Source organism: Heterodontus francisci, chromosome 4 (genome assembly GCF_036365525.1).
Source record: "Heterodontus francisci isolate sHetFra1 chromosome 4, sHetFra1.hap1, whole genome shotgun sequence".
Taxonomy (NCBI): domain Eukaryota; kingdom Metazoa; phylum Chordata; class Chondrichthyes; order Heterodontiformes; family Heterodontidae; genus Heterodontus; species Heterodontus francisci.
The window spans coordinates 99,270,581-99,284,857 of NC_090374.1; the positions used below are offsets into that span (position 1 = coordinate 99,270,581).

Sequence of the window (14,277 nt, forward strand, 5' to 3'; positions counted from 1 at the left end):
TGCTGTGCACAAATTCGAGCGTTTTGGGGTCTTGGCAGCTGCAGGCACGGCCACCAATAGTGGAGCAATTAAAATTGGGGATCTTCAAGAGGCTAGAATTAACTGAGCGCAGATATCTCTGAGGGTTGTGGGGCTGGAGGAGATTATAGAAATGGGCAGGGGTGAGACCAAGGAATGACTTGAAAACAGTGACGATTTTATAATCAGGGCATTGCTTGACCGGGAGCCAATGTAGCTCAGTCAGCACAAGGGCAATAAGTGAACAGGACTTGGCGTAAGTAAGGACACAGCCAGCAGAGTTTTAGATGTCAAGTTTACAGAGGATAGAATGTGGGAGGCTGACCAGGTGTGCATTGGAATAGTCTAGTCAGAGGTAATAAAGGCATGGACAAGGGTTTCAGCAACAGATGAGCTGAGGCAGGGGTGGAGATGGGCAGTGGTATGGCTGTGGAAATAAGTGGTCCTGGTGATGGCACGGATATGTGGTTGGAAGTAAAGGCCTGCTCAGGTCAGGAAAAAAGTACCCGGCCCGAACCCAACAGAATCACATCGGACCCGAGTCCCTCCATTTTTTCCTGTGCCCGACCCGACCACCAGAATGCTCACATTACCTACCTTCCGACTCCGAACCTGCAGGTAGCAGCAGCATGAGCATGATGACGTCATAGAGACACTCACTGCTCAGACTCAGAGTTTCCCTCCTTGACGTCCTGGACTCCCAGCTCAGGTAGGCTTTTCAACTTTTGACCCTTAACAGCAGAGCAAAATGCAATCCTTACTGTGCGTGTCCGGCCCGGCCCGACCCAACCCGAGCCCGAAAGCCAGACCCGGAAGAGCGACCTGACCCGAACTCAATACATGTCGGGTAGCAGGCCTTTAGTTGGAAGCACATCTTGGAGTCATATACGGTACCAAGTTGCTAACACTCTGGTTCAGCCCCAAGACAGTTGCCAGGGAGAGGGATGGAGTCGGTAGCTAGGGAACGGAGTTTGTAGTGGGGACAGAAAACAATGGCATTGTTCTTCCCAATGTTTAGTTGGAGGAAATTTCTGCTTATCCAGTACTGGATATCAGACAAGCACCGTGATAATTTAGCAACAGTGGAGGAGTCAAGAACGTAAGAAATAGGAGTAGGAGTAGACCCAGGGATAGGTATCAACATGTTGCACAACAGACATTTGACCAAATTATTGATTCAGCCATGGATATGGGGACAGTCAATCTGTATGTAAAGTGTAGAGCCAACCTAATGCCACGGTCCGATTTAAAACATATTTCTCCCGACTTAGTGAGATACATGGCATTGTTTTTGCTTGCACAATAGTCAATGTCTGCCGCACACTTGATGTAGAGATGCAGAAAATCTGGATGGGTGTCCATCTGTCTGGAATGACCTTAATCTCTTTCTTTCCCCTCTCACCTCTCCCTCTCTCCCACCTCTCTCTCTCTCCCACCTCTCTCTCTCTCCCTCCCCAGCTCCCGCACCGATCCTTGTGGCCCTCCACTAGTTACAGCCTACCAACTGGACAATGCCCTATTCATCCCTACTCTTTGCTTCCTGTCCATTAATCAATCCTCTATCCATGCTAATATATTACCCCCAACTTCACGAGCCCTTATTTTGCATATTAACCTTTATCACCTTTTGGAAATCCAAGTGTACTACACCGACTGGTTTCCCTTTATCTACCTTACTGGTTACATCTTCAAAAAAACTCAAATTTGTCAAACACTATTTCCCTTCTGTAAAACCATGTTGACCTTGTGTGATCAAATTATGATTTATAAGTGCATTTTAAAACTTCCTTAATAATACATTCCAGCACTTTTCCCCGACAACTGATGTCAGGCTAACTGGCATGTTGTTCTTTGTTTTTTTTCTCTCTTCTTCCTTTCTTGAATAGTGGTGTTACATTTGCAAACTTCCAATCTGCTGGGACTCTTCTAGAATCTAGGAAATTTTGGAAAATTGTAGCTAGCACATTCACTATTTCTGCAGCTGTTTCTTTTAGAACCCTAGGATGTAGACCATCAGGTCCTGGGGATTTTTCAGATTTTAGACTCTTAAGTTTCTCTGGTACTTTTTCTCTACTGATATCAATTACCTTAATTTCCACACTCTGAGCACTTGGGTTGCCCTCTGCTTCTGGTATGTAACTTGTGTCTTCTACTGTGAAGTCAGACACAAAATATTTTTTCAATACCCCTGCCATTTCCTCATTTCCCAATATAATTTCTCTTGTCTCCACCTTTAAGGGACCAATGTTTACTTTAATTATTCCCATCCTTTTTATCTACTTGTAAAAGCTCTAAGGATCATGTTTTTATATTCCTGGTTAGCTTACTCTCATATTAAATTTTTCCCCTTTTAACAACTTTTTGTTGGCCCTTTGCTGGTTTCTAAAACACTGAAAATCCTCAGGCTTACTACTATTCTTTGCAACATTATAAGCCTCTTCTTTTAATCTAAATGCATCACCTCACATTTCTCTGGATTAAATTCCATTTGCCACTTTTCCGCCCACTCAACCAAACCATTGATATCATTCTGGAGTCCACAGCTATCCTCTTCACTATCAACTACATGGCCAATTTTTGTGTCATCTGCAAATTTCCCAATCATGCCTCCCACGTTTAAGTCCAAATCATTAATATATACCACAAACAGCAAGTGAGCCCTAGGGAATGCCAGTGGAAACCTCTTTCCATTAGCAAAAACATCTGTTGATCATTACCCTTTGTTACCCTTTGTCACTGAGCCAATTTTGGATCTAACTCGCCACATTCCCCTGTATCCCATGGGCTTTTACTTTGCTGACCAGTCTGCCATGTGGGACCTTGTCAAATGCCATACTAAAATCTGTGTAGCCAACATCCACTGCATTGCCCTCATCAATCCTCCTTGTTACTTCCTCAAAAAATTCAATTAAATTAGTAAAACATGACCTTCTCTTAACAAATCCACGCTGACTATCTGTGCCTTTCTAAGTGACAATGTATCGTATCTCTCAGAATTGATTCTAATAATTTGCCCACCACCAAGGTCAGACTGACTGGCCTATAATTATTTGGTCTACCCCTCGCACCCTTTTTAAACAATGGTACAAAGTCCAGGCGGTGCAGTGGTTAGCACTGCAGCCTCACAGCTCCAGCGACCCGGGTTCAGTTCTGGGTACTGCCTGTGCGGAGTTTACAAGTTCTCCCTGTGACTGCGTGGGTTTCCGCCGGATGCTCCAGTTTCCTCCCACGGCCAAAGACTTGCAGGTTGATAGGTAAATTGGCCATTGTAAATTGCCCCTAGTGTAGGTAGGTGGTAGGAGAATGGTGGGGATGTGGTAGGGAATATGGGATTAATGTAGGATTAGTATAAATGGGTGGTTGTTGGTCGGCACAGACTCGGTGGGCCGAAGGGCCTGTTTCAGTGCTGTATCTCTAAAATAAAAAAAAATAAGTAGTTGTACCCAGCCCTCTTTCGCCATATCACCTCTCAGCTTTGTAAAATTTGCCTTCTCCCAATTCAGAAGTTTTACTCCTGTTCTATCTTTGTCCTTTTCCATAATAATGCTAAATCTAACTATTATGGTCACTGTCTCCAAAATGGTCATCCACTTGCCCAGCTTCATTTCCTAAGAGTAAATTTAGAATTGTGCCCCGTCTCGTTGGGCTTGTTAAGTGCTGGCTAAAAAAGTTCTCTTGAATGCAGTTCAAAAATGTTGTGCCCTCTTGTGCCCTTCACACTGTTTGTATCCCAGTTGCTATTAGGCTAGTTGAAATCCCCAACTATTATTATCCTATTGTTTTTTCACTCAGAAATTTGCCGCCATATTTGTTGTTCTATCTCCCTCTCACTATTTGGGGGTCAATAGTACACTCCTAGTAGTGTGCCTGCCCCTTTTTTATATTTCTGAGCTCAACCCATATGGCCTCATTTGATGATTCATTTAGCATATCATGCCTCCTCACAGCAGTAATTGATTCATTAACCAATAATGCTACACCAATTTCTTCTTTATTCCCCTCCCTATCCTGCCTGAAAACCCTGTATCTGAGTTTTCCACAAAGATCCCCAGCATCATTTTTGGTATTCGTTGGAAGAGCAGGAAGCAGAGAACACAATTTCTAGTTGTTGTCCCAACTTTTGGTAAAATCCTCTTCTAACATGTGAACATAGTAGAATTAAGGTTTTTACAACTTCATGATGTGATTTTCCAAATCCGGGAAACGATTTTTTCATATGCTAGAAATGAGAAAGCTAATTGCCTAGAATTTGCTGAAAAAATATTGACAAGTTCACAGCACACGCCATTATTAGTGCATAAAAAAATCCAGCAATTTGCAGCGAGGAAGAGAATTGCCACAAGTTGCTGGGTGATATCCACAATTCCGCCATTAGCCTTGCAAAATTAGGAGCTCCCTGTCATCCTCCCATGAGTGTCAAAATAATTGCTGGACTTGGATGGTTAATACAAATTAAATTTGCCTCAGAAAGTTGGACTGCATTTTCAGGATGTAAGGTCCCTTTTAATGCTGAGATTAATGTTCCTGCAATGCCACCCAAACTTGGAGGCCCAATAAGGGGATAACTGAAGCGGTGAAATCTCACTCCTGCAGATAGTAAGTTGCTTCTTGAAGTTTTTAAAATTTTAATCTTAATTTTTCTTTATTTTCCTTTCTGTCTCTAACTTTTTCTCAATCCAATCTTTCTTTCCATCTCTTTATTTCCCTTTCTGTATCTAATTTGACTCTAATTCCCAATATTTCCTTTTGCGTCATTCGATTTGTTTCTTTCTTTGTCCTTACATCTCATTGTTTATGGAGACTATTGGCCCGATTGTTCACGAAGGTCTCAGATGCCCTTTTATAAATTTGTACTTCTAGCATTTTGCAGCACAAAAATAATTGGAGCAGAAGGTTGAAAAAATAAAGCAAACTCACATCTCACTCTATGAAATGCCACGCTCTAGCAAAGTCTGGGCCAGTATGTGAAGGAGCTGCTGATTGTTTCATGGCCCTAATTTTAATATTAGAGAAGTATTTATGTGAACAGCCTATTTCTGTGTAGTAATCGGTTCATTGTAGAGATCAAGAATTTTCCTCTGCTAGCCTACCTGAAATCAGGCAGGATAGCTGTGCAAAATAGTGAGAAATTGGGATGGCGAGGCTCACTGCCATCTCCCCAACCTGACACCTGTCCATGTCCCTGCTAGCAGCCTCTTATCTGTGCAACATGTACAAATGCTGGTGAAGAGGGGGGGCATGAATTCCTGCCTGATGGCTTTCCTCTTTGCCTAGCATATTGTCAATCCCCAAGACTCCTGGAGAAAGATGGCAGTAGGCTTCAGGTAGCAGCAAGAATTCCTCAATTTCTGTTATTGGTGAGTTAGGTAGAAGTCCCATTCTGTCGTTACACCACCCCAAAATGGAAAATCCTGCCCTGTTTCTCCCAAAGTTATACAAATTTGGCAGGGATTTTTAAAAATGTAATTTATTTGCTGCCAAGGAATATTCATTAGTCTGCCTTATCCACTCATGCTGATGATTCACTCCAGACTCATCAGTGTCCTTCAGGATCATATATTGTCATAGTGTGCAAAACTTTTATTCTGTTAACAGTACAGTGGTTGAATCACTACATGCCAACTTTCATCAGGCCTTTGGGATAATGGAAATCATATTTCTTTCAGTTCTTGGGAGACTGACTGAAATTCCATTGAGCACTATTTTTAAAACTATTTTTAGTGTCCTGGTTAACATGTTGTATAAAAATCCGATGTATACTGTTTCAACAAGGCTGTTAAGCTGTAGTTAACAACTGTTCAGATACCACTTGAGAATTTCAAACCAAGAATTTTACTTTTGAGGACTGCAGTCTTACTCCTCCTTCATTGATGAATGTTCTTAACTCCATTGTCTCCTTCTTTCATATTTTCAAACACTTCCCCAATCCCTCTGCTCTACCACAGCACTGAACCTACTTCAATTGAGTCATAGTCATTATGGCACAGAGGAGGCCATTTGGCCCATAGAGTCCATGCTGGCTCTCTGTAGAGCAATCCAGTCAGTCCATTCCCCTGCTCTATCCCCATTGCCCTGCAAGTTTATTTCCCTCAAGTGCCCATCCAATTTCTTTTTGAAATCGTTGATCGTCTCCACTTCCACCACTCTCATAGACAAAGAGTACCAGGCCATTACCACTCGCTACGTAAAACAGCTTCCTCACATTCCACCACCCCCTCCAACCAACCCCGTCCCGCATCTTTTGCCCAAAACCTTAAATCTGTGAATCTGTGTACCCTAGTCCTTCTACCATCTGTGAATGGGAACAGCTTTTCTTTGTCTACCTTATCTCAGCCTGTCATAATCTCGTATGCCTCTATCAAATCTCCCCTCAATCTCCTTTGTTCCAAGGAGAACAAACCTAGCTTCTTGAACCTAACCTGGTGTCTAAAATCCCTCATCCCTAGAACCATTCTGGTAAATCTCCTCTGCACTCTCTTAAGGACCCTCACATCCTTCCTAAAGTATGGCGACCAAAACTGGAAGCAGTACTCCAGTTATGGCCTAACCAGAGTTTTATAAAAGATCAGCATAACCTCCCTGCTTTACTACTCAATGCCTCTATTTATGAAGCCCAAGATCCCATATGCTTTGCTAACTACTCTCTCAATAAGTCCTGCCACCTTCAAAGATCTATGCACATGAGTCCCCAGGTCCCTCTGTTTCTGCACATTCTTTAGAATTGTGTCATTAAGTCTATATTGCCTCTCCCTTCTCCCAAATACATCACCTCACACTTCTCTGCACTTCTCTGTATTAAATTCCATCTTCCACTTGTCTGCCTATTCTGCTAGCCTATCTATGTCCTGTTACAGTTGGTTGGTATCATCTCACTGTTTGCCACACCTCCAAGTTTGGTATAATAAGCAAATTTTTAAATTTTACTCTGTATTCCAAAATCCAAGTCATTTAATGTTATATATATATATATATTATATATATATATATATATATATATATATATACACAAAAAAACCAATGGTCCTAGCACTAAACCTTGGGGAACACCACCATCTACCATCAGTAGTACGAGTATAATTACTTTTTTTTTTAACCAAAATTCATCATCTCATAATTACTGACATTGAATTTCATCTGTCACTTTAGCCCATTCTCCATCGTATCAATATCCCTTTGCAGCTTCCTGTGGTGGTCTTTCTGTGAATTTTGGCACCAACCCCAGGCCCATATCCAAATCATTGAAATACACAGTGAAGAGAAGTAGCCCAAATCCTGTGGAACTCTGCAACCCGCCTCCAACCACTCCTGGAAATCTCTTCACTTTTATATTTGTTTCTCCTGTTTTAAACCAGGTTGTTATCCTTCATATCCCATAATATTCCCCAATAATGTCCAGTGTCGTGCTACGTCAAAGGAGCACTTTCTCCATGAACACTAAATCCACTACATGTCTCTCATCAACCATACGTGTTACCTCCTCAAAGAATTCTGTGAGGTTTGTTAAGTACAATTATCCATTTTGAAATCCATACTGGCTACATCTATTTATTTTCTTTTATCCAGATGTATGGTAGTTTCATCCTTAATTAAAGACTAAAATTTCCCCTACCACTGATGTTAAGCTAACTGATGTGTAATTACCCAGATTAGCTCCATCTTCCTTTTTAAAAATAGGCACTATATTGGCCACTTTCCAGTCCTCCAGCACACATGCATTCACAATAGAGGCCTGAAATATAATTTGTAGGACCATTGCAATTTCCGTCCTCATCTTTTTTAGGATCCTGGGATGTATCCCATCAGGCCATGGCACTTTGGGCACTTTGTCTTCCTTTAGTTTAACTAACTTACCAAAAGTGTTCTTTCTATCATTATAATATTGATAAGGACCTTTTTTTTTAGGCTGCATGCTAGGCAATTATCAATTTTAGTATAATGAAGAGGCATGCCTGTTTCAACTATGTGTTGCATAGTGCCCTTTCTATTAAAGAAACCTTTTTAAGCTTCCTTGGTAAATTCGAATGTGCGTTTAGTATCTGTCATGGAACCGTATTTATTTTCTCCTCGGATTAAAACAGTGTGCCTTTAAGACAGGGAGAGAAGCTTTTGGATTTCTGAGGCACAGTGTGCCAGCAACACTTGTTACTTAGGCCACAGCAGGAGAGAGAGAGGTTACATGGTATAATGTTTCGATTTGACTGTGTGTAAAACTGGAAAATAAAACGATCTGATTCAGCCACCAGCGAGACATGCTACTGAAGAAAAGAGTTGTCTATTCTCTCTCAGCAGAAATTCTACAAGGAGCTGCAGGCTGAGTTAGTTGCCGAAGGAGGAAAAAAGCCTTTTTTTTAAAGAGACCATTTATATTGCTGAAGATAGCAAATCTCCTTTTCTATATTTCCAAGCCAGGAAGTATTTGTTTCAAGATTGAATTTCTCTTGACTGATTGATTGTATTTTCTGGAACTTGCCGGTGGTCTTGATGCCCGCTGCAGCCGAAGTGTTTTGAATGCCTATCTACTGAAGGACTGTTTCATTAAATCCACGTGAAGACTTCAAGTAGCATTTGATTGTTTTCACATTAGAATACCTCACCCATTAGGAACGTAACCCACAAAGACTTACGTACTTATTCTCAAGAAACAGATTTTTTTTTTAAACGCCACTTTTAAAAACTGTTAACTGTTAGATTTGAGTGTATTGTGTGTGATAGGGGGAGTTAGATTAAAATAAAAAGTTATGATCTTTAGACATAGGTTTATCTTAATCATGTTTAAGATTTAGTTTTTTTAATAAATAGTTAATTTGCTATCTAAAGATACCTGGTTTGGTCTGTTTTATTCTGGGGGTAACTAGAGTGTTTAATTTGGCTGTTTTCCTGTTGAGTGGGAAAACTTTAATGATATGCTGCGATCTGTGGAGTGATGGGACTGAATTGACAGTGCATTGCTCCCACCTCGGTCATAACATATTGACCTGGGAGACTGCAGCCAGGGGTTTATAGAGAGGGTATTTTTATTACTGTAAAGAAGTGCATGCTGATGAGTAGCTAAGGAATTTCATAAACATCTATTATTTTATAATAAAGACCTTAATACCTTTAAACACAAAACTAAAAAATATTATAATCTTTTCAATAGGATTTGAAACCAGATTATGTTTCAAAAACTGCACTTCAGAGAAACATCAATTTTGAGATAGTCTGCAAAAAGGTAAGACTTCTGAATAAAAAGAATTGTTAATTTGGAAATAAGATGCTATAACAGGTGTGTTCCTACAAATTTCCAAGTTTGTGCATAGACTTAAAGGGCAACAAACTTGAAGTGACTCATTTTACATTGTTCCCTTTTTCCCCTCAATATTATTACTTTGCCTCCTGAATCCGGGTGCCTGCCTGAGCAGCCTCTGCAGTCGGCGCCTCCTCATCGACATCCCCTCAAGCACCACCAGCCCCCTCTGATCCCCTCATCACCACCACCAGGTCTTCAGTTTCTCCCACCCCACCATGAGGCCTCCGATTTCTCCTTGCAGGCCTCAACCAATCGGCAGCCCGCCCCCCAATCAACTCCCCATCCAAATTGATGACACCCCTCCCCCCCCAACCCCAGCACGAACGTAACTGCTCCTGCGGCATTCACTGACTGACTCTCTGCCCAACTGAATGTAAAGGAGTCAATCAGGTTGTTCTGTGGCTGTGTGATGCCACGTACACAAACTCCACAGCCTGTGAGGGAGTCCCAAATTCTGGGTTCCTGCAGATTTCTGACTGACCCACTCCCTGTGGGTTAAGTAAGTAAAATGTCAGCCTGTAGTCGCTGTTGCAGTGTAGGAAATATGGCAGCCGATTTCGCACATTGCCAGATCCCACAAACAACGATGTGATAATGACCAGGTATTCTGTTTTACTCAGAGAGAAGTATTGGCCAGCGTACCAGGGCAAATTCACCAGCAGATATAAGTAAATACAAGTACAGCATAAAAATAATATAGTCATGCAAGACCGGCAAACCCAGCCTGCTGCGTAGACCTGGCACCCCAGCATGAGTGACAGATTACAACAACAACTTATATTTATATAGCCCTTTTAACATAATAAAACATCCCAAGGCACTTTAGAGTCATAGAGAGATACACCACCAAAACAGGCCCTTTGACCGACCAAGTCAGCGCCGACCATCAACCACCCATTTATACTAATCCTACATTTTTCCCCTCTCACATCCCCACCTTCCCTCAATTCTCCCACCACCTACCTACACTAGGGGCAATTTTTTTTACAATGGACAATTTACCTATCAACCCGCAAGTCTTTGGCATGTGGGAGGAAACCGGAGAACCCGGAGGAAACCCACGCGGTCACAGGGAGAACTTGTAAACTCTGCACAGGCAGTACCCAGAACTGAACCCAGGTCGCTGGAGCTGTGAGGCTGCGGTGCTAACCACTGTCCCACTTACAGAAGCATTATAAAACAAAGTATGCCACCGAGCCACAAAACGAGATAATAGGTCAGATGACCGAAAGATTGATCAAAGAGGTAGCTTATAAGAAGTGTCTTAAAGCAGGAAAGCAAGAGGTGTAGGGAGGGTATTCCACAGTGTGGGGCCAAGTCAACTGAAGAAGCGGCCACCAAAGGTGGAGCAATTAAAATCAGGGATGCACAAAGGGCTAGAATTAGAGGAGTGCAGATATCACAGAGGGTTATGGGGCTGGAGGAGATTACAGCGATAGGAAGGGGAGACAAGACCATGGAGGGATTTGAAAACAAGGATGAGAATTTTAAAATCAAGATGTTGCTTGACCAGGAGCAAATGTAGATCAGCGAGCACAGGGGTGATAGGGGAACAGAACTTGATGGCGAGTTAAGACAAGGGCAGCAGAATTTTGAGTGACCTCAAGGTTACGGAGCGTAGAATGTGGAAGACCAGTCAGGAGTGTGTTATAATAGTCAAGTCTAGAGGTAACGAAGGCATGAGTGAGGGTTTCAGGTGCAGATGAGCTGAGGCATGGTTGAAGTCGGACAATGTTACGGAGGTGGAATTTGTGTGGAATTCCAGATCTGTCTGGCAAGTGAATTAAAAATGAGCGAAATGATAAATACAGAAGATATCAAAAAAGTGATTGTGCAAAAGCATATAGAGCACCAGAGCTAAAAAAAAAAAGGGAAAGTTAAAACGAGTGAGACATACAGTAGAGAGGATTTCAGCAAAAGAGAAGATATGACTCTATGACTATATATATGTAAAGGGAGAGAAAATGAGAGAGCCAGAGACAGGGGAAAAAATGGGAAATAGTCAAAGGAAGAGGGGAGTCAAATAGACAGTTACAGAAAAAGTGATGTAATTTTTTTGTAATTGTTTTATGAACAAGCAATGAGAGATCATCTGTATATATTCCATTTCATTGTGTAGCAATCTTGTGATTATGAAACAAAGCATCCTGTGCCAGTCTGAACAACATAACAGAAAATGCACTAGTAACTTCTTAAGATATATAATTTGATATTAGTTGAAATATTATTCAAGCATATTAGAGTATTCATAACTCATGCCCTAATGAAGCTTGAAATCACTTGCACATTATGGTATTATTTCTTCATGTCTGAGCATTTTTTTCATGATGGTTTCTTTCTTCACCCTCACCAATAATTGGTTGAATTAGGTCTATACTTACCATGAAGCATATTGGGCCTAACATGCTAAAGTCAACATCATTCCTGTGCCAATACAGTGTGCTATTATCAGTCTCCTATCACCCTAACTAACTGAGAGCATAAATTTCATTCTAATTGCATCTGCCCATCTCCTTGGAGTGAAATTACTGTATATTCACTATAGGTTATGGAGCACTTTCAGTATCTTTGAGTATTGTTGGTAATCTTTGCCTTCAATAGAATGAATCTGATTCTCAACCCATGTACACAGTGGGAGACACAGCTTTGAAATTTGAAGCAAGTACATCAGATCGCGTGACACCGAACATTATACGTCATTTATTGACAATCCTGTTAAGGTCTTAAATCTCATGATTTGAGCACCACTGTGTTTTACATTATTATAATATCCCCATAGTCATAGTTTGTGCTGGTCCTAGATAAGTATTACACTAACTAAGTACGTTTCCTGCATTTTAAAAAAAATGAAATTGTACTTTACAAAAGAAAAATGGAAATCCTGTCGTTTAGTTGAGCTATAAGACACAATTTGCTACATTATTTTGTCTGGACGCTTAGAAGAAAGAAAGGATTTGTTTACTACTGTTCTACTTGTAGCAAGATCCAGCAAAATGCACTCTTTCTTACTTTCATTAGTGACATCATTGGCATTACAAACCAATTCTTATTTTAAAATGGTAATACTAATTATTGTACAATTCTGATTTTTGGTTATTCCGTTGCCACCAGTACAATCACTAGACATTGCTTGTAATATTCATTCTACCTTTGAAGGACTTTAACAGCATAAGTGTACAGTCACGTAAGGCTACCTCATGATTGTATTACTCCACTTGGTTGCCATCGACTGAAGATTTAAATGCAAAATATTTGAAGTTAAAAGAAGCATTTATTGATTTTAAAAATGAGTTACTTTTAGACTCTGCTAATATTGATGGTAGCAGTATGATTGGCTGATAAACAAGATGCTTATTGGGAGTTCCTTTCACCTACTCGGAACTTCCTTTCCATTACTAGCTTTTCTCTGCATTTCTGGTAGCAGATAAACCATAGGAATAAATTAATTGTGAATATAGAGTTTAAAGGACACTACAATTTGCATTTCTGTAGCACCTTACATGTTGTAAAACATCCCAAGGCACTTCACATGAGCTATTATCACCCAAAATTTGACACTGAACCACATATTAGGACAAGTAGCCAAAAGCTCGGCCAAAGAAGTAGGTTTTAACATTGTAGGTGTGCTTCCTTTTACTGGTTTTTCTCTTTTAAGTAACATATCTTTAAATTCAGCTTGTTTTTAAAAACTGAAAACAAGCTTTGCCATCTTTATTTGCATGCAGTTCAAAAATATTGAACTACAAATACTGTACTTACATTAATTTTACTCGATACTACTGCAGTTATAATCTGGTGAAATAAATTACTTTTTATAAAGCTGTTCACGGCTGCTGTGCATTTATTATCTGAACAACTCCATGGTGCCATTTTTGCTTGCACAACAGGGGGTAGATGGGCTGTAAGTGAAATAAGTAGCTCGACAATTGGGCTCATGTGGTGTTGCACAGATGCTGTGTATGTATAATGTCATGTGGCCCAGATGTGTGCAATAAATGCTTTTGTAAGAACAGGAGTAGGGCATTCTGCACCTCGAGCCTGTTCTGCTGTTCAATTAGATCATTACCTAATGAGTTTCTCAAAAAGTTCAACTAGATTAGTTGAGCATGATCTATCCTCACAGATCTATGCTGAATCTTTAATGTAGGCTCCAAACCTATGCAATGTTCATTATCTTTCAACTATGTGACATTTATTTTATATTCTGGTGACTGCACCAAATGGCACATCATTTGATTCAAGAAACTCACAAGACACTTGGCTTGATGTATAATTTTATTACGTCCAAAGTCCACCTGAACTTTACTAAGCATTAGATTCATAGGTTACAATTTTATGCTGCATATTCTTTGACAAGTAATCAGTTTTCTAACCATTACATACAACTCAGGACACCTCGCTTGGGTTAGAATCCAACTCCCAATCCAAATCCTCTTCTGTCAAAGTGCCAGCTAACTAATCTTCACCCTCTCCTTTATACAGTCATCCTGTTACCATTTTCAGCCAGCTGTGACGCACTGACTTCCTTTCATAACAGCTAATTAGACCTATAATTATTGCAAAGGCGTCATTCTTATCTGAGCTTATGCAAAGTTGTGGACTGAATTCATTTTTTCTTTGTTTTGCATTTTCTAGATGATTGTATGGCAAACATTGCATGATGGTCTGTATGGCTTAACATATTCTAATTTCATTTACCCATGGCACCTGTGTTAGCCACATTGTCACCGTTTAATTCTAAAACCAAATTAGAGGCACATTTATTTTCCAACATATTCCGTACGGATATCCTGCTTTAAATATGAGCAATGTTAATTGTGTTATATAAACTAGGGAGTTTTATAGAGTTATTGGTTTTTGGTGATCACTAGATGAATTCCCTCAGGATAATTGTATTTATTGAGATAATTTAGGTAATGCAAGTAAATGAACTTTTAGCTGTATTAGAAAAGCTTCTTTCATCTAAACTG

General features: G+C 40.4%; 1 protein-coding gene across 5 annotated transcripts in view; it reads left to right on the top strand.

The window, feature by feature from the left end:
* Window positions 1-14,277, top strand: part of srfbp1 (serum response factor binding protein 1) — a 269,448-nt gene that overhangs the window by 178,102 nt on the left and 77,069 nt on the right. For 3 of the 5 annotated variants that reach the window (XM_068029898.1, XM_068029901.1, XM_068029900.1), the window contains one exon: window positions 9,158-9,229. The exons of the other annotated variants lie outside the window; for them this stretch is intronic. In XM_068029898.1, the coding sequence (XP_067885999.1) occupies window positions 9,158-9,229 (72 nt within the window). The remainder of the gene's footprint in view (window positions 1-9,157; window positions 9,230-14,277) is intronic. 5 annotated transcript variants of the gene reach the window in all.